Consider the following 23,475-nt stretch of genomic DNA (forward strand, 5'->3'; position numbering starts at 1 on the left):
AATAGTGGATGGTGTTTGAACTATATATAAATGGAGCTCGACGCTCATACAACAGCAAGAGTATTTTTATTAAAATGTCTTTATATTGCCTGGTCTTGTGCACCATTTTAGAATCGATTGTGGTATATTTGATTAAATTACAAGTAAACTATATTTAGGCTATGTATAGTTTGTTTTATTTATTTGTTTGTTCGTTTTTTATTCAGTTTTCTTGCCACTGGAGACTCCTATAGGACAATTGCTAGCAGCTTCAGGGTTGGTGTGTCCACAGTCTCCTCCATCGTCCCTGAAGTTGCAGCTGTCATCTGGGACTGTCTCATGGCAGAATTCATGGCTGTGCCCACAGCAGAGGACTGGAGGTCGATTTCAGCAGAGTTCCAGGAGCGGTGGAAGTACCCTCTCTGCTGTGGCGCTGTGGACGGGAAACATGTCCGGCTGAAGGCCCCCCCCAACTCAGGATCCCGCTTTTTTAATTATAAGGGGGATCATTCCCTTGTCCTCCTGGCCGTGGTCGATGCCCGGTATCATTTCCGGGTAATCGACGTGGGGGGATACGGGAGGACGAGTGACGGGGGGAACTCTGCCTTTGGTCAGGCCCTACGTGAAGGCACTCTCCAGCTGCCCCCTGACCAGAACCTGCCCGGGGCTGAAGGCAGAGGCCCACAGCCGCATGTCTTTGTGGCGGATGAAGCCTTCCCGCTGCAAAGACATCTCATGAGACCCTTCCCTGGACATGGGTGCCTCCCCATTGAAAACCGGGTCTTCAATTACCGCCTCTCTCGGGCACGGCTGGTGGTTGAAGATGCCTTCAGGATCTGGACCTCACAGTGGAGGATGTTTCTGCGGCGCCTGGAAGTCCACCCTGAAATTGTGGAGAAGTGCGTGAAGGCGACTTGTCTCCTCCAAAATTTCATGCGGGCCACAGCGCCGGAGCATGTGCTTGGAGCGTGGGGAGCTGGAGCACAGGAGGAGCCACTTCCAGGTGTGGGGCGGATCGGGGCAAACAACGCATCCCGAGAGGCCTTGAGGGTGAGGGAGGCGTTTAAGGCCCATTTCTCAGAAGAAGGAGCAGTGCCATGGCAGCCCAGAGAGTAGTCATGTCCTCCACAGGACTGACCCACAACGGCTCTTTTAAGAGCCACGCACTAAACAACAAAGAGTTTAATTTGAGTCTGTTTATGTACATTTGTCCACAGCCTGTTGTATATATTGTTTTTATAAAGTGTTTTTCATATTTATAGGCAACGTTTGCAAAGACCACATGATCAGTCAAGTTTGAGCCCAAATGCCAGGCTGTTTACATAGAATGAGATAAAGTTAAATTAATAAAACAGTGATTAGCTCAGCTTTTTGTTTATTTTTTTTAATTTTGGATAATGAGTTGATACAATTTAACTACCCAGGATTATATATAAGAAAAACGTGCAGAGGTATACAGGAGACACGTTTTATAACAAACAAATTTATTTTTACAAAAATAGAACTATTATTTACAAAATGAACAAAATAACAACATAAATAACTATTTACAAAAATGTGAAGGAAGGAGTTGTATGACGTGGGAACGGTGGAATACAGGAACAGGAGAAAGAAGGAACATAGCCTGGAGGAGAGCTTGAGGGACACGTTGAAGAAATAGTGGTCTCGTTCCTCTCCTGCAGAAGGTTCCAGCTCATGTCATATTGACATTCTTCAATGGTTCCAAATTTAAAGTAAAACTACTGTTGGAATAAACCCACTGATAAATTCCAAATTTGATCTCTTCCCTTCTTCGAGTGGGAACCGTCTTCAGGAGAGGAAGGAGACCAAGACGAAAAAGCTCATCACCACAAGGGACACGCGGAGGAGGAGGAGGAGGAGGAGGAGCAGCAGCAGCAGCAGCAGCAGCAGCAGCAGCAGCAGCAGCAGCAGCAGCAGCAGCAGCAGCAGCAGCAGCAGCAGCAGCAGCAGCAGCAGCAGCAGGGCGAGCCATAAGCCCCTCCAGCAGATGCCAGCATCCCCAGCAGCATCAGGGCGGCAATTCAATTCCTGATCTTCTAAAAGAACATTGCACAGCAGTTATATTTCAGCCAATTACATAAATATCATATTTAATGAGGCATGCGTATTTTATTTGGAGCCAATATTTTTTTCAAGTTTCATACAACAAACCTGATTCGGAGAGCCCTTCTGCTGCATCTTCAGGCTCTCTGGGGTCCTCTATGGCTTCCTCGACCCTTCTCTCCATGTTTCCGCTTGACTCACGGGGAGTGATGAAAAGGTCGAGGAAGGACATGACCCCAGAGTAGCGCCACTTTGCTGCTGACCCTGCTGCTGACCCACTCCTCTTTTCCCTCTCCTTTTTCCTCTCCTTCATGTAGGTGTCCCTCAAGCTCTTCCACCTCTTTCTGCAGAATTCCTCTGAATAAACACATTTACTTGTCAAAAACACTAGAAAAAAATAGTATTATTAATAATAAAACTGAGTTGATAGTTGATGGATCCAAAAATTATTTGGATCCATCAACTATTAACACATTTTTTAATCGTTTAAAAGCTGTAAAAACTTACCAGACAGTCCCGTCTCCTCGCTCACTTTTCTCCAGACTTGGTCCTTCTTTCTCCTGTTCCTGTACTCCATCGTTCCCACGTCATACAAGTCCTTCATCCCGCACACCGCCACAATTAGCGTTTCGTCTACCATGACTGTGATGTTCCCAAAATGCGTACGTACGTCACCGGAGCGTCATCTCTGATTGGCTTCTGCACCGCCGCACCACAGAAAAGCTCAAAAATCTGAACTTATTTGCGGCGATCCGTTTTGATGCATTTAAGCTTATACGCCCGTCAAAGCGTCTCGAGCGGAAAACGCAAAAGCGCCCGCGCCGCGCTCCACGCCGAATCGCGCCGCAAATAAGTGGAAACCGCGCCGCAAAAATGCAGGAGGTGCTCAACGCGCGTTTACATAGACTTTGAATGTAAACTGGACGCTTTTGCCGCACCGGTCTGAACGGGGCATAAGATTGTTGATAGTTCTTTATGGAGGACCACACCTAAATATTTAAGGGACTCCATTTGCCATTTAAATAGTTAATTATTTCTGAGTGGGTTGCCAGTAGAGAGAATTTAAGTTTCTGTACATTATATTTGTATCCTATTTAACAATTTCTTAGTAGCTGACTTAATTCATATATTTTCATATGTTTTCAAAGCACAATTAAATTATAGTTGTTTAAATATGTTAACAATTTCTAATGAAATAAAATTATAATAAATAGACTTGTAAACCACTCACTATTTTACGTTTGAAAAATTATTTAAATGTCTTTTTAGTAAATGCTTTATTCTTCTAAAAATTCTGCCCCTTGTGTGCTCTTGGAGGAGGTTGAGGAGACAGATCCAGCTCACTCCACATAAAGTCCAGCCCGCACCAGTGTCAGATACAGATGTTAATCGTTTGCAGCCCTGAACTGCTAAAGAGCAGCATGTAGATACACTCTTTTTGGTTTGGCCAGTTTAATGATGTGTCGCTCTGTGCGCTTTGGAGACTCATTTGGATACAATGGGAAAATAACGCACAATGTTTTGCTCATTCTGTTTTATATCTAACATATTAACAGACAGATTTACAAACAATTGGACATAAACAGGCTACAGTGACGTGACAGTTTGAGATTTCATTCATTTTAATTTATGTAGCCTATATAAAAGGATTTGTGCGCATGCTCGGGATCCTGACTCACAAAGACAGGAGCGCAACTAACAAATTCTTGCACGTGGGAGTTACAAACTCGGAAGCGCGACTTATAGGGCGTTCACACGCATCCAGTTCACATTCAAAGTCTATGTAAACGCGCGTCCTGCGTTTTCTGCGGCGCAATTTCAGCGTCTGGGGCGTTGCGCACAGCGCGTCTGGGGCGTTTGAGCGTCAGACGCTGTGGCCGCGCGTCGCAGAAAAGTTGAACAAAGCTCAACTTTTCTGCAGCATCAATCAGAGATGATGCTCCAGTGACGTGTTACGCACGACCCAGAAGAAGACCCAAAACAAACCCCGCAACGATAAAAAAAATCCTTTAGCTCCTTAATTTGCTCTTGGAGCAAATAATTATATAGATTAAACTCTGCTCACTTCTGAAGTATCTGTGGCTCCCAGACAAGACCCGGAGCCCATCGCCGATTTTGTAAAGTTAATAAACCAAAGCCACTCTCTCAACATGTTCTGCCATCGCACAGCTACACAGGGAAACACAACAAAGCCTCCACTGCTCATGTGCGCTGGACGCCTCGGACACTAGTGAGTTTATTTCTTGGACGCACGTCCGAGGCGTCTGCCTTAAATTGTAAAATTGTTAAATTGTCGCCGTGGTCTGAACGCAGCATAACACAAGAGCGTGATTTACTTAAGCAGTGTTCACACCGCTCCGTCCAAAGCTTCCAGTTTACATTCAGTCTATGTGGACGCGCGTCCTGGGCGTCCAGCGTTTTTTGCAGTGCGAATCCAGCAATTTTGTGGCGTGAATCCTGCGTTTTGAGAGTCGAGCGCTTTGGACGCTTTAACATGTGTTTACACTGCAGCGTCCAAAGCATCCAGTTTACATTCAAAGTCTATGTGGACGTGCATCTTGGGCGTCCTGCGTTTTTGCGGCGCGTTTGGAGTGTTTTTGTGACGCAAACTCCAAGTTTTGAGTGTCAGACACGGCGCGTCGGGGGCGTTTGAGTGTCCGACCAGAAAAGTTGAACAAAGCTCAACTTTTCTGTGGCAGCCAATCAGAGATTACGGTGTAGAAGACCCAAAACAAACCCCGCAATGATAAAAAAAAAAAAAAATCCTCAAGATGCAGCTCTTGGAGCAAATAATGATGATTGACTAAACTCTGCTCACTCTCTCTCCGAATATCTGCGGGTCCCAGACAAGCCCTGAAGCCCATTGCCTCAGTTTTTGGACTTTGTAAAGTTAATACACCAAAGACGCACGGCTGCTAGTGAGTTTATTAAGTGAGTGATTAAAATTTTGGGAACACATCGAAAGACGAGGAATTTGACAATGTTATTGCTTCACTTCTTTCATTACCTGGATATGAGGCCATGACACCCATGCCACAGTTATCAGTAATTGGGTCAAACACTATCACCGTATGTGGACTGTCTGGCACCATCCCACTCCAGCCTTTTCATGCCAGTGTTATGGCCCGTTCACACTGTGGTGTCTAAGCGTCCAGTTCACATTCAAAGTCTATGTGAACGCGCATCCAGCGTTTTTGCAGCGCGTTTTGAGCCTTGGACACTTTGGATGCTTTGGACGCGCGGCCAGAGCGGCCAATGCAGAAAAGTTGGACAAAGCTGAACTCCCGAAACACAAAGAAGTTTTCTAAAAATTAAACCTCCTCAAAACCAGTGGTGGTGCAAAATATTGGGGGGGCAATTTGACATGACCGTGTTTTTTTTTTTTTTTTTAAATGTCCAAAATTGAAATTTTTAACATTGACTGTATGGATACATATTTTGAATCCACATTTACAATTGATTTAATTAATAAGTAAACACACTTTATTTCCACTTTTGTTAATGATATAATACAATGACTTAGAGGCAGATACCATTTGTGATATTTGACATAAAATTATATTTTACATTTGATAAAATATCAGATTGAAAAGAGCAAATCAAAAATCTCAGTGATACTGTCACTTATAGTGCAGAGGAGACATTACTACATTAAGAGGAAATAAAAACACAAACAATTCTTGGTTTTTCATAAAACAGCTTCTAAGTGGCATTAGTTACCCTGAACTACATGTTTTACATTTTTATATTTAATCATCACAGCCATTATTGCTGTATGGAGACGTGTCATTTATAGCATTCTTTCATGGGTTTTCTAATAACAAAAGCATATTTTTATCAATAGAAGTTAAGTGATACTTAGCGTGTGTGTCTGTTGTCATGGTAACGGAGCACGGAGTTTGACAGGTCACATGTCACGGATTGAAATGAAATCAGCCGCTTTCACTTCAACACAAATAAAGCCAGCAAACAGTCGAGGAGCTCATTCTGAGTTGTTTTGGACGTACCTTTTGTCACAGACGTCTGTAGATGCAGTTTTAAGACAAACACAAAAAACACAGCGCGTGGCACTTCCGCGTAGGCGCGCGCACATGCCTCTGTCTCTAGCGTAAAAATCCGTGGCGTAACTACTACGTTCAAATGGGCGCTTTCTGGAGCGCCCCAAAGTCGCTATTTTCCTATGGCAAAAGCCATAGTGACGTAGTCACTTTTGATTGTGATTTGATTGGCTAAAAATCCCCCTTGCTTTTCTATGGGGCTCTGGGGCTCTTTGGGGGACGTAGAAAAGTGACGCAGGCTGCGCCACGCAGAGGACCGCGCTGCACGCAAACAAAGTATACATTTATATCAATTTATAGATATATAGATAATATATAGATAGATATATATAAATATGGATGTATATTATTATTTAACACATTTACACTTATAAGAATATAAGATATTTCTGAATCAATTATATTGTTTTTAGACACACACAAAATTGACATGGTTGACTGATTGACAGGGGGGGGCGGCGCCCATAATGGACCAGCCGCTGCCGCTCAAAACAATATTAGAGCCCTAGGCAGTGTATTAAAGTTGGGTGGGGGCAGTTTTACACAGTTTCTATCTGTAGGACACTGAAGTCATGATATTTTGGCCTCATCTTAGGTTTTAGTAGCTGCCACTGACTTTACATAGACTTTAGAGCTGCCACTGTGCAATTTAATATGAACAAATGTGTTAATGTTTAGAACAAATACTCTGACAACAATACTGTAGACAAACATGTGAACTCGTACCATTGTGTAGCAGATCCTTCTGGTTTGCAGCATTATTTACCAGCTGCAGGATGAGAGCGGCGCCTCGGATTTGCTCTGGGATGCCTCCATACAGCTGCTCATATGCAGGTTAATAGAATATAAAGTATTACCTCAATTCTTTCAAATGGTGCCAGCTTTCTGGGCTTTACTGGACCTTTTTTTCTTCTTTTCCTGTAGACACAAACATGTGAGTATCACATTAAGAACAACAAATGCAGTTGAAGTTAGGAGTAAAGTTAAAGAATGTTGACAGTGATTTGATGCTGTGGTTGAACCATATATGGATCGGATGTAATCAAGCTCTAATAGTCCATGTGAAAGTTTTCTTTCACGCTTTACATCAAAATCTCCATCTACACCACTTATTCTTTCCAGAATGATTCTTACAATGTCATGTGTCACTGCTTCACATGCATCAGTTTTTCCCCTTATGTGAGATGAAGGTGGAACTTCTCATGTCATGACTTTGTTCTACTATGTCTGCAAGATCGCCCATTTCCCTTTATGAAATGTTTGACTTTTGCCTTTTTCTTGTTTAATGCACCTGCAAATTCCACTGTTTAGTCAAAACTAATTTTCCCCTTTTGCTTGTTTCTTTTGATAAGCAAAATTTTGTTTCAGTTGGTACTTTGACTCTTTCAGAACGCCGTGGTATTACTGATGTGCTTTGGACTTTATTTTGCAGCTCACATAATATGTTCTGTACTTGTGGTTGCATCTTCTATGTCTTGTCTATTCTCATTTTCATTTTGAAGCAAGTCCTTTGTCATTTACTTCCTCTTGAAAACTTGCAATCTGATCATTAATGTCTGTTGGATTTTTAGCTTCTAAATTCTCAATGTTCACCTTTGACCGTTGTATTTTCTGACCTGCTTCTGCCATCTGCTGGACGTTGTGGGTGCTGCCTTGAAACCTTGGGCCCTCGTGGTGCAGCAAAATGGCGACGGTCAAGCTCTTACTGTAGCTTCCAGTGGAATTGAGAAGGCCAGAACTGATGGTTGAATGAATTTGAGTGCTTTCATTCCATGCCATTCATGCAATGTAAGGGCTAGCCAAGAACAAATAAAGAACTGTTGCGTTTTGTTGTTCGTCCAACATTTTTTCTGAAAGAACACACACTTGCAGCTTCTTTGTTCCACTTTATTTTCCAACATGTGCAGAGCACAACGTGGCGACTGTCACAACAGCAAGAAAGATATATTGCGCCAAGATATCAGGTAGAGGAAGTGGTCACAATCGGAAGTGGTCAAATATAACAATAAAATAATACATTAACATAAAGTGCAATAAATAACAATGTGTTTGAGAACACAATTCTAACAAGAACAATTACATTTTGTTTTTATAATCACCGTGTTACTAGCTCGTTTATTTGTAGAGCACATTTCATACACAAGGCAATTCAAAGTGCTTCACAGCAGGAAAAATGCATTCAAATCACAAAGAAATTACAGAAACAGAAATACAATAAAATTAACTAAATTAAAAATTATCAATCCAACTGATTTTCTAAACTAATAAAATCACAAACAAAAGAGAAGAGTGCAAAGAAAAAATCCTTTCAGTCATATGCGCAGCTAAACAAAACTGTTTTTAGCTTAGATTTGAACATTGTCAGAGTAGAAGCCTGTCTCACATCTTCAGGAAGACTGTTCCAGATTTTAGCTGCATAAAACTGAAATGCAGATTCCCCATGTTTAGTCCTGACTCTGGCACCAGCAGGAGGCCGGTCCATGTTTAGTCCTGACTCTGGCACCAGCAGGAGGCCGGTCCATGTTTAGTCCTGACTCTGGCACCAGCAGGAGGCCGGTCCATGTTTAGTCCTGACTCTGGCACCAGCAGGAGGCCGGTCCCTGAGGTCCTCAGAGTCCGAGATGGTTCACTATGGCACTAACATATTCAAGATGTACTTTGGTGCTAGGCCATGGAGAGACTTGTACACAAGCAGAGCTGCTTTAAAGTCTATTCTCTGAGCCACAGGAGCCAGTGCAGAGACCTGAGAACAGGACTAATGTGATCATACTTCCTGGTTCTAGTCAGGACCCGAGCAGCAGCGTTCTGGATGTACTGCAGCTGTTTTACAACTCGTTTGGAGAGACCAGTGAGCAGGCCGTTACAGTAGTCTAATCTACTGGAGACAAACGCATAAGGAGGTGTAAATTAAACATTTTAAAATTACTCAAAAATACATTAGTTTCTACTACACACCTTGTTTCCCTGTCGACTGTCGCTAAACATGTTTTCTCCATGTTTTTACCATTAACTTTACTTCACTTGACTTTGTACGGTGGCACCCCGACGTTTGGATATCATTTCTTCTTAAGTTGGGTGGATAGTCGTCCAGTCCATACATCCACACTGTTAACGTACAGAAAAGCATGAAACATGTTGAGTTTAAGTTCCAAGAAATGCCAAACGTGGAAATGTAGAAAAAAGATGTTGATGATGGTTGTTGCCAGCTCCATACTTTGTTTCCAGTCCTTGCTTAATGCGTTAGTCAGAGCCGTAAGAGCTGCCACTGTGTAATTTAAACATAATATGAACAAATGTGTTAATGTTTGAAGCAAATACTCATACTGTATTAATATAGACATGTGCACACGCACTATTGTGTAGCAGCTCCTCCAGGTTTTCAGGGTTATGTGCCAGCTGCAAGATGAGAGTGGCGCCTGCCAAAACTCATGTACAACATGTCGACTCTCATACAAGTTAATAGAATATAAAGTATTACCTCCATTATTTCAAATTCTGGGCTTGGCTAGTCTTTTTTTCTTCTTTTCCCCCGTAGACAAACATGTATGTATCACCTTAAGCACAATCGATGCAACTTAGAAACTGTATTTTTAATGAATTTCTTATTTGATATATCTTTCTTTTATTATTGTTCATTGTTGTATGTTGCACCTTAACACCAAAGCAAGTTCCAAGCCTGTGATTTTTGTTCACTGACCATGGCATTAAACCTTTTTCTGATTCTGACTCTAAACCTCCCATTATACCAATTGGAAAATAATCCCAACCAACTTTAAATTTTGCCCGAAATTCCCCCAAAAATTGTATTTGGCAATTTTTTGTGCGTTAAAAATGGCGTGACAGTGTCACCTACAAAGTAAACATACATTATTGCATAGAACCATATAGCTGCTATCTTAAATTGAAAGTTAAAAAACACTGGGTCAGCAGTTTTTCTCACTTTATACTTTTACAAAGTCTTACTCGAGCATTAGCCCGACCAAGCTGGAAGCCCAAACAAGAAAAAGTACAGAGAGCGGAGTATGAATCCTAGCGGCCCGCCAGGGCCATCTGATTGCGGCTATCGTTAAACTCACTTGAAAATCAATCAAATGCCATCATCTGAAGTCAATAAATTTCTGTCTTTCTTTAAGGATTTTGGGTTTATTGGACAGGACAGGTGAACATGACAGGGGGACAAGAGAGAAGGGAGGACATGCAGTAAATTGAGTCGGGACTTGAACTCAAGACACTGTGGCAGGCTGCACATGGAGCCTGGCATGTGTGCTGGGCCTTAACCAATTTCTTGTGTTGCCGAGCTCCTGATTTCTTGTAAGCAGCCGGGTCTCCTCCTTCGCTCATCGTTGTGGCTGTGACGTCATCAGGTCGGCGTTCGGCACATTCTTTCAATTTGTCTGGTCAATCTAAACTATTTTAACTACCCACTTATGAATGGTGAGTTGCTAAGCGTCGTTCTGTTGTTTATTTTTCTGTTTAGCGTGTATGTTAAAGTTGAAAAGTGTGGATGAGCGTCATTGTTTTGTGATTCAAAATTTGAATAAGACTATTCACACCCCCAGCTCCTAAAAGAACCAGCCTTCTGATGCTGCTAAATATAATTGCGTATTAATTATAAGATTTTAAGCGTCTTTACACCGCGACGTCAAATTTGCGCCCGACCTAGAAGTTGGACGCTTGTACATTTGAAGGCCCTGGACGCGTTGAGAGAGTGGCTTTCGTTTATTAACTTTACAAAGTCCAAAAACGGAGGCGATGGGCTCCGGGCTTGTCTGGGAGCCACAGATACTTTAGAGTTTAATCAATATAATTATTTGCTCCAAGAGCTGCGTCTTAAGGATTTTTTTGTATCGTTGCGGGGTTTGTTTTGGGTCTTCTGGGTCGTGCGTAGCACGTCGGCGAAGCGTAATCTCTGATTGGCTGCTGCGCCGCGTCTGCCTCAGAAAAGTTGAGCTTTGTTCAACTTTTCTGCTTAAACGCCCCCGATGCTCCGCGCCCGACGCGCCGCGCCCGACGCTCAAATTGCAGGATTCACACCGCAAAAACGCAGGGCGCCCAAGACATAGACTTTGATTGTAAACTTGACACTTTTGACGCCCTGGTGTGAACTGGCCGCAATGCCATTCTGTGCTATTCTTGTGCTGTTAATTCATTATACAATGATATACCGTGAATATTTATTTTTTATATTTATTGTCACTTAAAGATTACTTACAAATTACATTTTCAACCTAATCTATCACAAACACATGCTGATTAAGAACATTTAAGTTTGTCTAGGATGACGAGGCAAGACATTTCAAGACAATTGTTAAATGGCACTTCCAGTGAGAAAAACATGTATTTGAACTCCCTGTGATTTTGCTAGTTCTCCCATTTAGAAATTATGGAGGGGTCTGAAATTTTCATTGGAGGTTAATTTCTACTGTGAGAGACAGAATAAAAAAAATATTGTATGATTTTTGAATGATATATTTGTATGTTATTACTGCACCTGCCGACTCTCAACAACTTGTTAGTCTGTTCGCGCAATTGTTAGAAAATGGAAGAGGCTAAACATGACTGTCAATCTACCTCGGACTAGGGCTCTATGCCAGATCTCACCCCATGGGGTATGACTGATGATAAGAAAGGTGAGGATTCAGCCCAAAACTACACGGGAGAGCTGAAGAGAGCTGGGACCACAGTTTCAAATCTTACTATCGGTAATACATGACGCATCATGGTTTAAAATCACTGAAGGGTCCCCTGCTTAAGTCGCCACATGTCCAGGCCCTTCTGAAGTCTGCCAATGACCATCTGGATGATCCAGAGAAGTCTTGAGAGAAAGTCATTTGGTCAGATGAGACTCGCCGTGTTTGAAGGAAGAAGGATTAGTACCATCCCAAGAACTCCATCCCTACTGTGAAGCGTGGGGGTGAAAACGTTATGATTTGGGGGTGCTTTTCTGCACAGGGGACAGGACTACTGCATTGTATTAGAGAGAGAAGGAATGGGGCCTTGTATTGTGAGATTTTGGGGCCACAACCTCATATCCTCAGTTGGAGCGTAGAAGATGGTTTGTGGCTGGGTTGTCTAACATGTCAATGTTCCGTAAGAAGCATATCAAGGTTCTGGCCTAGCCAGTCCTCCAGACCTAAATCCAATAGAAGATCTTTGGTGGGAGCTGAAACTCTATGAGTTGCTCAGCAACAGCCCTGAAACCTGACAGATCTGGAGAAGAGCTGTGAGGAGTGGGCCAAAATTCCTGTTGCTGTGTGTGCAAACGTGGTCAAGAACCACAGGAAACGTTTGACCTCTGTAAAAACAAAGGCTTCTGTACCAGTGATACTGATTTTCTCAGGTGTTCAAATAGTTATTGTTATTTTTTTAGATTGTCTCTCTCAGTGGAAAAACTATGAAAATTTCAGACCCCTCCATAATTTCTATTCAAATACTTATTTTCCTCACTGTATTATTACAAAGACTTTGAATAATATTCAAACAAGTCTGATCTTGATCAGTCGTGTTTCCATGGTTACTTCACTGTTGGCCTCTCTGAATCTCCGGTCTTGTCCAGTTTGGAGAGCGTGTTACTCTGCAGGTTTGGGTCAGTGAAAAACTCTGAAACAGACCATTCATTTTGGTGAATTTAACAACTCCTTTAGTATATGACTTGAGAAGATGAATAAAATGGCACACTCCTAAAGCTTTCTGTTGGTAAATTCTCTTTGTATTTCATGTATAAATAAATGTATCTTTATTTGCACTCTTGAGCAACTTTTTTCTTCTTTTGTAGAACTTAAAGGAATAATAGAGGATTTTTCAATTTTTTAAAAGATGCGCATGCGTGAGGTTTGTGTAAAAGAGGTTTGTGTATTATTGCAATTAAAAATATATTTCATTGCTTTTAATTTCTTGCATCTCGTGTGTGAAAAGTGCACATGGAGGGTCCACCAGCTGCTTGTCTCCTTGGAGACATTTTATATTTCCCAAGGGACTTAAGCTGCATTTACACCGCTGCATCCAAATTTGCGCCGGACGCCGTTGGACGCCTGTACATTTGAAGGCGTCCATGCGTCCAAAGAGAGAGAGGCGAATATGCGCATAGTAAGAATTCTTGGTGTTGTAGTTTGCAATAACAACTTTACTGGTCAAGTAATAAAATCCTGATGGAGACGGGCAGGTGGTAGAACCATAGACATACTTTTTATGTGAATGTCGGACCCTCAACCATATCTTGAAGGTGCATTGTCACTGTTCAAGTCAAGTTAATTTAGAAATAGTTGTTATTGTAACGGTATTACCTGATACATACCTCAATTCGCCTTTGTATCACCTCAAAAACAACACAACTAAGATTTAATGAGTTGAATATTATTTGACTGTTGTAAATGACCCACCTGCAGCAAAATCAAAGAATTTCACAGGCCTTTGTAGAAGCACAGCTCTGAAGAAGAAATTGCAGCTATTATTCATTATCATTATTGGGTTTTCACTTTATACTTCCTGGAATAAGTTATTCAAGTTTACTTCAGCAAAGTACAGATCTGTGGCACCAAAGGCTGATTTCATTTGCCAGTCAAAAGTCTTACATTTGCATCCATCCTGTCGAGTTTTTTATTTGGCGAGGGTAAGGGTTAAATTATCCACACAGTACAAAGACACTACATATAATAAGGTTTATGTAATATGACTCTCTGTGTTGCATAAGGCAATATGTAGATTATCTTTTAATTCTGTTGTATGTCCTCAGAAACATTTAATATAAGCTACAGGTTCGTTCACACAGCTCAATGTTCACACGTTTCTTACAACATTTTGAAGAAAGGGTCTAGGTTTCCACATTTTAGTGACATTTTGTTTTAGTTTGTATTATAGATAACACTTGTTGTTGCCAGGGTTAGGGTAAAGGTCAAGGCCTTGTCATAAGGTTTTGGTCATGTCTAGGGACTTCTTTTGCCAATGACACAATAACCCAAAAGCAGGATAATTCCATTAAAACTTTTAAAATGAGCAATATCCATCCATCTTCTTCCGCTTGGCCGGGTCTAAGCAGGGACACATGATATGAGCAATATCATAAAATAAATAAATAAATGATGAATTAAACAGTTTAGTAGTTAGTTAGTATCATTAATGAGCTGTAGATATTTATTTGATCCTCCTAAGCTCAAATGTTAATAAACTACAAAAAAATATGAAAATGTCTGTTGTTAATACAAATACAAAGAGAGTGCACATCAAGATATTAATGATCATGGTTTTGTTCTAATTTAGAGCGTTGTAGTGTTATGGTTAAGATTAGATCTGGTTAGGACAAGGTGGTGTATGTATTTACTTTCAAATGTTAGCTGATCTTTTAAAAGGGACATTAAAATCAACTTTTATGAGCTTTTGGCCATGTTATAACTGTGTTTCCTCATCAGTAGCTTGTTGCTGTTAATAATGAACAAAATCATTATTTTATCATTTGATATTCAATATCCCCCAATGCCATAATATGTCTCCTTTGAATAAGATAAAATAGGACTATGAAGAATTTGATTACATGCGATTTTGCATTTCAAAAAGTTAGATGTCAAACTAACATAAAAAGGAAATTAAGAGAGATACAAATGCCTGAGTGTCTGACCTTAGAAAGTCACCAATGAGGATGTCAAGTTCTGGATGCGATCTGAGATAATTATCGTTGTCAATTCTTGTTTTAATCTGCGCAAAAAGACATTTAATTTCAGTCATAACTCCTGAAAAGGGATGTAACGATTAATTGGTTAATCGGTTTAAATTCAATCTATGGTTTAAAAAAAATAAATCTAAATCTAAAGTACATGTTTATGTACTTTTTGTCACGTTCAATTTATTTTGTCATTCAGACAATTCAGTTTCATTAAGCTGGTCACAAACTTGAACAGTAACATGGAAGACAATATTTTATACAGTAATAATAACCCAGACCCTATACTATACTATACTATACTATACTATACTAGGTCTCGGGGAACACTCCTGAATGGCTAAGCTAACGCTAGCTTAGCACTTGGAGCCAGCATCTTTAACTCACCTTAAACTGCTTTAGTTTTTCTTGCTGCTCAGCGCTTAGAACACCACGGCCAAGTTTGAACAGGTTACTTTTGTCATTCATTGTAGTGAGGACTGTAATAACGTGGTATTTAGGAGGTTTGGATGCTGGTTAATCACAGCAGGTCCTGGTCAGGACAATTGAAGCAGACTTTTTACGACAGCTGAACACACTTGGGTGAAGTCAACTGAACTTGTGTTGCTTTTAATGGCGGTTGGCAGCCAACTGCAAAGGTGCATTTACCACTTTCTTCTTCTTCTTCTTCTTCTTCTTCTTCTTCTTCTTCTTCTTCTTCTTCTTCTTCTTCTTCTTCTTCTTCTTCTTCTTCTTCTTCTTCTTCTTCTTTTTTTTTTTATGGCGGCATATAACGCAGACCATAACTCTAACCCTAACCCTGTATGGCACTTACCATGTAAAAGAGGGGGTCTAAAGTCACGTTCTAGAATCTTTGCTTTTATGACTTAATCGTGACATCACGTTATGGTTGTTGTTATTGTTGTTGTGTTGCTTTGGCGGTTGGCAGCCAGCTGAAAAGGTGCATTTAACGCCACCTACTGTAGTTGTATGTCTTCTGTGGGGAGGGTCCGTCTGCTCATCCGAGAGGAAGGATAGAGACTGTTCTCTAGGTAAAGACGGCAGTGATCAATCAAAAAAACACTTTGGGCACATATTAAAGGTATCAATAGCGCTGTAAGAAGGTTAAAAGCTCTGAATAGTCCCTTTAAAAGCAACAACAAGACATACTTTGAAGACATACAACTAAAGTAGGTGCCGGTAATGTAACACTTTGATACCAACCACCATAAAAAAACAAAGAAGAAAAAAACACATACTTTGAAGACGTACAACTACAGTAGGTGGCGGTAATGTAACACTAGAATATCAACCGCCATAAAACACTGAAGAAGAAGACGTACAACTACAGTAGGTGGCGGTAAATGCACCTTTTCAGTTGGGTGTCGACCGCCATTAAAAGCAACACAACAACAGCAGGTTTAAATGACGGTTGGCAGCCAACTGAGAAGGTGCATTTACCGCCATTTACTGTATACTGTAGTTGTGTGTTACGCTGTGTTTTACGTGGTGGCTGCCCACGAGTCCGAAGGTTCACTGGTCCGAAGGTTCACTGGTCCGAAGGTTCACTGGTCCGATAGTTCACTAATCCGAAAATTCAGAAATTTTAAGGTTCACTAGTCCGAAGGTTCACGGGTCCGAAATTTACCCGAAATTTTAAGGTTCACAAGTCCGAAGGTTCACTGGTCCGAAGGTTCGCTAGTCCGAAGGTGTGAGTCCGCGCAGCGGGTTCTACTCGCGGCTCTCCTCACCAAAGGTGTGTCCGCGCAGCGGGCTCTCTTCCCTTTGCCCTACACACTGTTTATTAAGACTTTTCTAGTGTTGATGCACTTTTTATGATTAAACTCACGTATTTTCCATAACCGACTTGTTTCTGTGCATAGCCTGAGCTCCTCATCGTATTATTAATGAATTAACTCAAATAGCCCAGCAGTTTCAGGAGCCGCGGCACGAAATAGTATAGCAGTTTCGGCCGCGCGCCGCGGCTCTGTAGACACTCGCGTCTTGGCGAGCTGAATTTCCTTTTTGACTACCAATCCTACGGTGATCGGATCACACGTATTTCTATACTTATGATCAAATGAAGGCATAGAGTGGAGGATTCTGTTCACGCATTTTTCTTATGATCAAATGAGGTCATAAAGCGGAGGATTCAATATGTTCCCTTGTTATTTTTTATATACACAGTACAACTTGCTGTGTATAGTTGTGAGCAGCTGGTACACAAAACGTTGTGACGAGCCCCAGTGCGTGTCTTCGTGCTTCGCGCGCATTTTACAGACTGACTACATCCCGATGCCGTCTGCACCTTCACTTTAGCCTATGAGGAATTTTCGGACTAGCGAACCTTCGGACCAGTGAACCTTCAGACCAGTGAACCTTCAGACCAGTGAACCTTCGGACTAGAGAACTTTCGGACCAGTGAACCTTCGGACTAGCGAACCTTTAAAACCTTCGGACTAGCAAACCTTCGGACTCGTGGGGGGTAACCGTTTCACGCTATACCGTCATTTTATTTTATTTTTTAAGCAAGAATACATAAGACTTGAAATAGTTATCAGTGTACCACCTATATGACAAAACTGTTTTTTTAGTTAATATTAAAAATGTCAAGACAAAATGTCTTTGTCCCAATAGAATTTTGCGATACGTACTATCGCGTCCTTATAGTGGGGTAACAAGGCATAGCATGCCAATATCAAATGAACTGAAATACTAGTAATAAGCAAGACTAAATGGGTTCTACAAAGTCTTTTGTACAGTCATAATGAAAAGCAAGAACACCTTTTTATTTTACTGTAATTAATTTAACACCGACGAGTTGGCCACTGTCCAGGGTGTACCCCGCCTAAGGCCCGAAGTCACTGGAATAGGCTCTGTAATGGCAGAAAATGGGTCATGTCATGTCATTCTAATGTTGTTTTAGGCCATGACATGTCACGGAATTAATATCTTTGTTGTTCTCCTGTGTGCAGATGGGATAAGAATATGAGGTCCTGATTATACTGAATATCTACTGTCCGGCGCCTCTTAATCATCAATTAATGCGTCAGGACCGGATTCGGTGTGGAAATGGTCTTTGATTAAACCTCTGAAGAGATGGCTGGAACCGTCACAGACGTGATAGTCTGGTCTATCTCTTTTTGAGCTGATTTGGGTTGTGATTATGTTATGTTTGTTACCACCTATAAAAGGTGTACTTTGTAAATTGTAAAGTGTGGTAGGGACAGAACGACCTTGTCTCAGGGAGAGAGAGGGTGTTTATCCACTGTGCACGTGAATAAACTTCCACCTTTTGAGAGAGACCGAGAGACTCTGTTTCTGCTTCAAGTGATTGCCTGGATACCCTTTACTTGATCATTGTTTACAGGAAACCGCCGTAACAGCTCCAGTCACCCGCGACCACGAAAGGGAACAAGCGGTAGAAAATGGATGGATGGATGTAATTAATTTATTTGTCGAGCGACAGTGTAACGTCTGTGATGCGCCTGTTTCTAACAGTAATACATCCATGCAGTGGACTCACCTGTCTCCATAGAAACCACAGTCTGACAGTAATCATACCACTTGAAACCAGCAGAGGGCAGTGTGCATGGACTTTTTTCTTCTGCTTCTTCAGCTCTGGTTTGACCCCCTGAACATGCTCAAAAATTCAGAATGTGAAAAAAATGTTTTTGGTGTGACAGCGCCACCTACAAAACTCAAAATGAATGAACTTTATTGTCCAGAAATTATTATAATTATGGCCACGCCCCTGATGGCCGCCGTCTTGAATTGAAAATTTAAAGCAGAGTGAGCTATTTCATTCAAGTCAAACTTTTACAAACTCCTCCTAGGGTGTTTTGCCCACTGGCCTCAAAATTTGTGTAAATCATCTACTGCACGCGATCCAAAACATGATCCAACTTGTGTTTAAGTGTCATAAAGGTCATTTTTGTTTGTTATTTAGTGAAACTTATGAATGGTATTGTGTCTCAGGGCTCTTTAGGTCAGTGAAATCAGTCTCAGACACCTGTGCCAAGTAGTTTGCCAGGTTAAGTCTAATTAAAGGAAAAACTAGTTAAGAAGGATGTTCCACATTATTAACCAAACCACCATTTTCAAGCAATAATGGTTGTGAATGCCATGGACAAGGTATGAAAAAGCAGCAAACAGGTATTTGAAGCTGTTGGTTCCTCTGGAGTCCTGTGAACATCAAGGTGTAGAGTCCTCCAGAGGCTTGCAGTTATGCATAAACCTTTATTTGGCCACACTTAACCAATGCTCACAAGCAGAAATGGCTTCAGTGGGCCCAGAAATTAATGAAGACAAATTTTCAAACAGTCTTGTTCACTGATGAGTGTCGTGGAACCCTGGATGGTCCAAATGGATGGAGTAGTGCAGGGGTGGCCAACCAGTCAGAGACGAAGAGCCACATTTTTTACTGTGTTACCGCAAAGAGCCACATCATACACATGGGCACACATGAACATCTCCCCATCCCTTCCTCTTACACACACACCTCTGCTCAGCCAAATTATTATTATTATTAACAATATCATGTCACACACAACCATGATAATGACAGAAATTGACTCCTACAGTACTTACTACAGTCATTTTCAACAACGAACATTGTGTCTCACACACACAAACTCTCAGTTCAACAAAGTCCAAAACCAAAAAAAATTTACATACCATGTTGAAGTTCAATATTGCTGGTTTTCTTTTAGATGAGGGTCGTCTTCCCGTATTTTGGACGGGGTATTTTGAAATGTGGACAGGTATTTTCGAGTGCAAGGACGGGGTCATTTTTATTAACAAATCTCAGAAAAAAGGGAATATCATCATTAAATCTGGCCGGGAAGCGTTTGATTAAAGTCCGCCTCGGCCCGCGCCATGACAGTTTACAAGTGAAAATTTGCATGCTGCGCGCTGATTGGCCGACTAAGTTTGTGTGCTTGGCTCTGATTGGCTGCCGAGCCGTGGTCCGGAGAATGCCGAAGCTCCACTTCCGTGCGGTTAATCGGCGCACATACTCATCAACTAGTTTGAGTTCTTGCGTGTTGGCCCAGCGGTTATCGACACGGCTTTACGTTCAGAAGTTCGTGAGATTGAAACCCGACATAAACTTTTAATCTTTCATTTTTTTCCTCGTCTCAACTCGAACTCATTTATTTCAATATCAAATTAGTTCAGGGGTTTTGGCAGCATTCCTCTCTAGTCCTCTTTTACTATGTAGTTAGGAGACGAGGGGGAAAAAATGCAAGATTAAGAGTTCATGTCGGGTACCGATCTTACGGACCTCTGCCCTCAAAGCCGTGTCACTAACCGCTGGGCCAACACGCAGGGCCAAGTCAGCGCAGCGCCCGTGGGGAGGACCATGTGGGCGCCTCCGCATACGCAGAGCGCCGTCTGATACAACACAAACACAAATGTTGATATGAACGTAAAAGAGCCGCATGAAACCAGGCAAAGAGCCGCATGCGGCTTGTGAGCCGCGGGTTTGCCACCCCTGGAGTAGTGGATGTTTGGTGGATGGCCACCATGTCCCAATAAGGCTGGGACGTCAGCAAGGAGGTGGTGGAGTCATGCCGGAATCATGGGGAGAGAGCTGATTAGCCCCTTTAGGGTCCCTGAAGGTGTGAAATTAGCCTCTATAAAGTATGTGGAGTTTCTGACTGACCACACCGACCATGATACAAAAAGAACTGTGCTTTCCGTAACAAAATCATCCTCATGAGTCATCTCATGCGGCAACAAACACCTCTCATTGGCTGCTATGGCCATAAAAGAAGAAACTCATGGTATCCTCCCCTTATCTCAACCCTATTGAGAACCTTTTGGAGCATCCTCAAGCAAAACATCCGTGGGCACAACAATAGCTCTGGGAGGCTATTCTGATATCCTGCAAAGAAATTCAAGCAGAAACACTTTCCAAGAGGGTTTTTTATAAATTGTGTTTTTTTTACTTACTTCTGTGCTTAATCTGTTTCTGTACCTAATCTATGTGGAATTGCCCCATTGTGGGACAAATAAAGGTTATCTTATCTTATCAAACTCACAAGTTGAATGGATGCAAGAATTGTGACCCTCCTATCAAATAAGGGGTCCTATGTTAAAATGTAACCTGACCAGTTGAGATGTTCTGATGTTTAGTAGATATGACCTGCCAATGTTTCTAATTTTACAAATGATCAGTATAATTTCTTTAAATCTATAACATGGTTTGAAACTGTTGTGCATAATAATTTGGAACAGTGCATTTTAAGTTTTTATTCAAAACAAGGTTTCATCATTCAGAGGTTTGTTTAATAACATTTGAATTGTATTCTAAAGGTTGATGACGTGGAAATATAATTTGCATCTAAAATGAATAAACTGTATTTAAATTGTTCTAAAATATATCCAAATAAGCCTGTTTTCCCCCACCTCTGTTTCTTTTAGTGGCCTCTACAGGTCGCTGAGCAGTACTGTGGGAAGCTTGGTTCTTCTTCGGCAGTGGCTTATTCTGTGACTGTGTTCAGAGCTCCGCAACACTCCGCAACCAGAGTGACAGTGTTGCTGTCCTCTTGGTCTAATGGCAGAACAGGTTGTGAGTGGCTTTGGTTTATTTGCTTTTCCAAGTCCAAAAACAGAGACGATTGGCTCTGCAGCTTGTCTGGGTCCACCAGATACTTCAGAGGTGAGCAGAGTTTAGTGAAGAATAAAAAAGGACTGGTTTAGACCTGGTTTGGTCCTGGTATAGGCCTTGTTTAGGCGCTTCTGTTCTTGGTTACTTTCACTTCTGAACGTCTTAAGTGCAGTGAGGACCAGAGGAGCAGAGTTTGACCCTCCATAATTTAAACCAGGACTGAAAAACGGAAACAGTTTCTCCCTGAAGCAGCAGCTGTTGAAGGAGAAGAGAAGATCTCCAGAATCTGCATCATAAAAGGAGACCAGACCCTCACCATAGTCCACAAACACCCCAACCTTCTGAAGAGCTTGCAGCAGAAACAGACGGACAGGAGGGATTGCACCAGCCCAGTACTCATCTTTGTTTCTCAGCCAAACCAACCACCTGACTCCATTTTCAGAACTCGCAGGGATCATTCCCTTCCTGTTGATGGACTCTTGGGCCACTCCTAAATCCCACTCTGTTTTCCCTTTGACCTGAACCTCAAAGTAAAACCTGCCTGAGGAGAAACTCTGCTTTCCCAGAACACAAGCACAAGGATCAAACCTCAGAGGAGAATCTGGAAGCTTCTTCTTCACATTTGCACATTGAACCTGTTTGAGATCTTCAGACAGAACGAGCCGATTTTGAGCAGTGTCTGGATCCAGAGTGACATTCACCACAAACTGCTGCACTTTCAGAAGTTTTAATCTTGAAGGCAGTTGTTTAAACAGTTGTTTAGAGTCTTTAGATAGACGTTTCTCCAGCTCGGACAGAGCCCAGTCCACACTGCCCACACATGTCTCCGGCTCAAAGCTCACGCTGCTCCACTCCTTCAGCCTAGCAGGGGGCATGAGTGCAAGGCAGCTCTGTTGAAAGTGAAGGGGGTCTTTAGACCGTGAGAGCCGCTCCGCCAGAGTGCTGCTCTTCTCCAGCTCACAGATCTCCTGTTCTAGCTGTTGCACTAGCTTCTGGGCTCGTTTGTGGCTCCGGTTCTGCTTCTCCTGCAGCTCCTTTAAGAATCGGTCCTGACGTCTCTGAACAGACTGCATGAGAGTAATGAAGACCTGCTGCCCCGCAGCCCTCTCTCTGTGAACCTCTGTGGCACTGAGTTCCATGCAGTGCTGGATCTCCTTGACCTTCAGCTTCTTCTGCTCTACCACGTGCTGGCTATGAGCCTGAGTGTGCAGCAGAGAGGAACTCCCAAGGTCCCACACCTCCAAGAGTTCCAGGGGACTCTGGTGTTTGGAACACATCCTGTCTTCTAGGTTCTCCACAGGCTCCATCAGCTTGTGTCTTTTCAGCCCAGAGACTGTGAGATGAGGCTGGAGGTGGTTCTCACAGAACAAGGACAGGCAGACCAGGCAGGACTTCAGCGCCTTCAACTTGGGTGCAGAGCAGACATCACATGCCACCTCTCCAGGTTTGCAAACCTGTGACTTTGACTTATCAGCCTCTAGCTTAAACTGAGAGACCATCTTCAAGAGCAAATAGTTGACACTGAGCTCAGGTCTTGTCAAATACCTCTTGTTACACAGAGGACATTTGCAGGGCCCATTAGTGTCCCAGACCTCACAGATGCAGCATTTGCAGAAGTTGTGTCCACATGGAATGGACACTGGCTCAGAGAAAACCTCCAGACAGATGGCGCACTGGAACATCTCCTCAAAGCTGCTTTCACTTGTGGATGACATCTCTGAAAAACAAGGTCAAGGTTACTATAATCATCATCAAAGTGAAAACACTTATTGCTACACAAATAGAGCTTTGATTTTGCAAAGCTCCAGGATGTGCTGAAGGATGTGTTGTCTTTCCAAACATGATTTAAAGAAAACCATTGTACAATGATAATAAAAGTACAGCAGTTACAGATGTGACCAGTGTAAATCTCTTTCCTCTGCCTGTTTTTTTTTCAGTTGGATGCAGAACATTTCCAGGGGCCACTGTGAAACCGTGAGTTTAGATGTGCTTTACATTAGAAAATAGCTCCCTGTTCAGAGTATTCTGGGTATTTACACTGGTAACTATGGCACAAATAAGGCATGGAGAAGTTTTGCAAATGTACAACTTTTTTGCCCGTTTCTAACAACAAAAGGAGCAGAAACATT

General features: G+C 42.1%; 3 protein-coding genes across 3 annotated transcripts in view; 1 reads left to right on the forward strand and 2 right to left on the reverse strand.

Annotated features, from left to right (window-relative positions):
* Positions 1-1,095, forward strand: part of LOC140374562 (uncharacterized) — a 1,730-nt gene extending 635 nt beyond the window's left edge. The window contains 1 exon segment of the mRNA XM_072461498.1: positions 207-1,095. Coding sequence (XP_072317599.1) covers positions 207-1,095 — 889 coding nt within the window.
* An 11,520-nt stretch (positions 1,096-12,615) lies between these two features.
* Positions 12,616-15,267, reverse strand: LOC140374563 (RIIa domain-containing protein 1-like). Its single transcript, XM_072461499.1, has 4 exons — positions 15,142-15,267; positions 14,713-14,789; positions 13,481-13,527; positions 12,616-12,701 (listed from the first exon to the last, which is right to left on the reverse strand). Exons 1-4 carry the CDS (start codon positions 15,220-15,222, stop codon positions 12,616-12,618), a joined length of 291 nt encoding a protein of 96 aa, XP_072317600.1. The 5' UTR covers positions 15,223-15,267.
* Positions 15,268-19,758: 4,491 nt separating this feature from the next.
* Positions 19,759-23,061, reverse strand: LOC140374564 (E3 ubiquitin-protein ligase TRIM21-like). The gene is made up of 3 exons (XM_072461500.1): positions 21,492-23,061; positions 20,005-20,127; positions 19,759-19,802 (listed from the first exon to the last, which is right to left on the reverse strand). Exons 1-3 carry the CDS (start codon positions 23,059-23,061, stop codon positions 19,759-19,761), a joined length of 1,737 nt encoding a protein of 578 aa, XP_072317601.1.
* Between the last annotated feature and the right edge of the window lie 414 nt (positions 23,062-23,475).

Source organism: Eucyclogobius newberryi, unplaced genomic scaffold, assembly GCF_026437365.1.
Source record: "Eucyclogobius newberryi isolate DKJ021-1_F unplaced genomic scaffold, fEucNew1.0.hap1 SCAF_3, whole genome shotgun sequence".
Classification (NCBI taxonomy): Eukaryota; Metazoa; Chordata; class Actinopteri; order Gobiiformes; family Gobiidae; genus Eucyclogobius; species Eucyclogobius newberryi.

Bases quoted from the DNA above. Each gene is read 5' to 3' on its own strand.
- LOC140374563 (XM_072461499.1), bottom strand. From the start codon at position 15,222: ATGAATGACAAAAGTAACCTGTTCAAACTTGGCCGTGGTGTTCTAAGC. The intron at 13,528-14,712 runs GTCAGACACTCA...TTTCTTCTTCAG, and splicing joins CTCATTGGTGACTTTCTAAG to AGCTGTGCTTCTACAAAGGC. The intron at 12,702-13,480 runs GTGGGTCATTTA...GGTCTGTTTCAG, and splicing joins ATTCTTTGATTTTGCTGCAG to AGTTTTTCACTGACCCAAAC.
- LOC140374564 (XM_072461500.1), bottom strand. From the start codon at position 23,061: ATGTCATCCACAAGTGAAAGCAGCTTTGAGGAGATGTTCCAGTGCGCC. The intron at 20,128-21,491 runs GTAACCAAGAAC...GTGTTGTATCAG, and splicing joins TAAGACGTTCAGAAGTGAAA to ACGGCGCTCTGCGTATGCGG. The intron at 19,803-20,004 runs GTACCCGACATG...CTGAACGTAAAG, and splicing joins GGCAGAGGTCCGTAAGATCG to CCGTGTCGATAACCGCTGGG.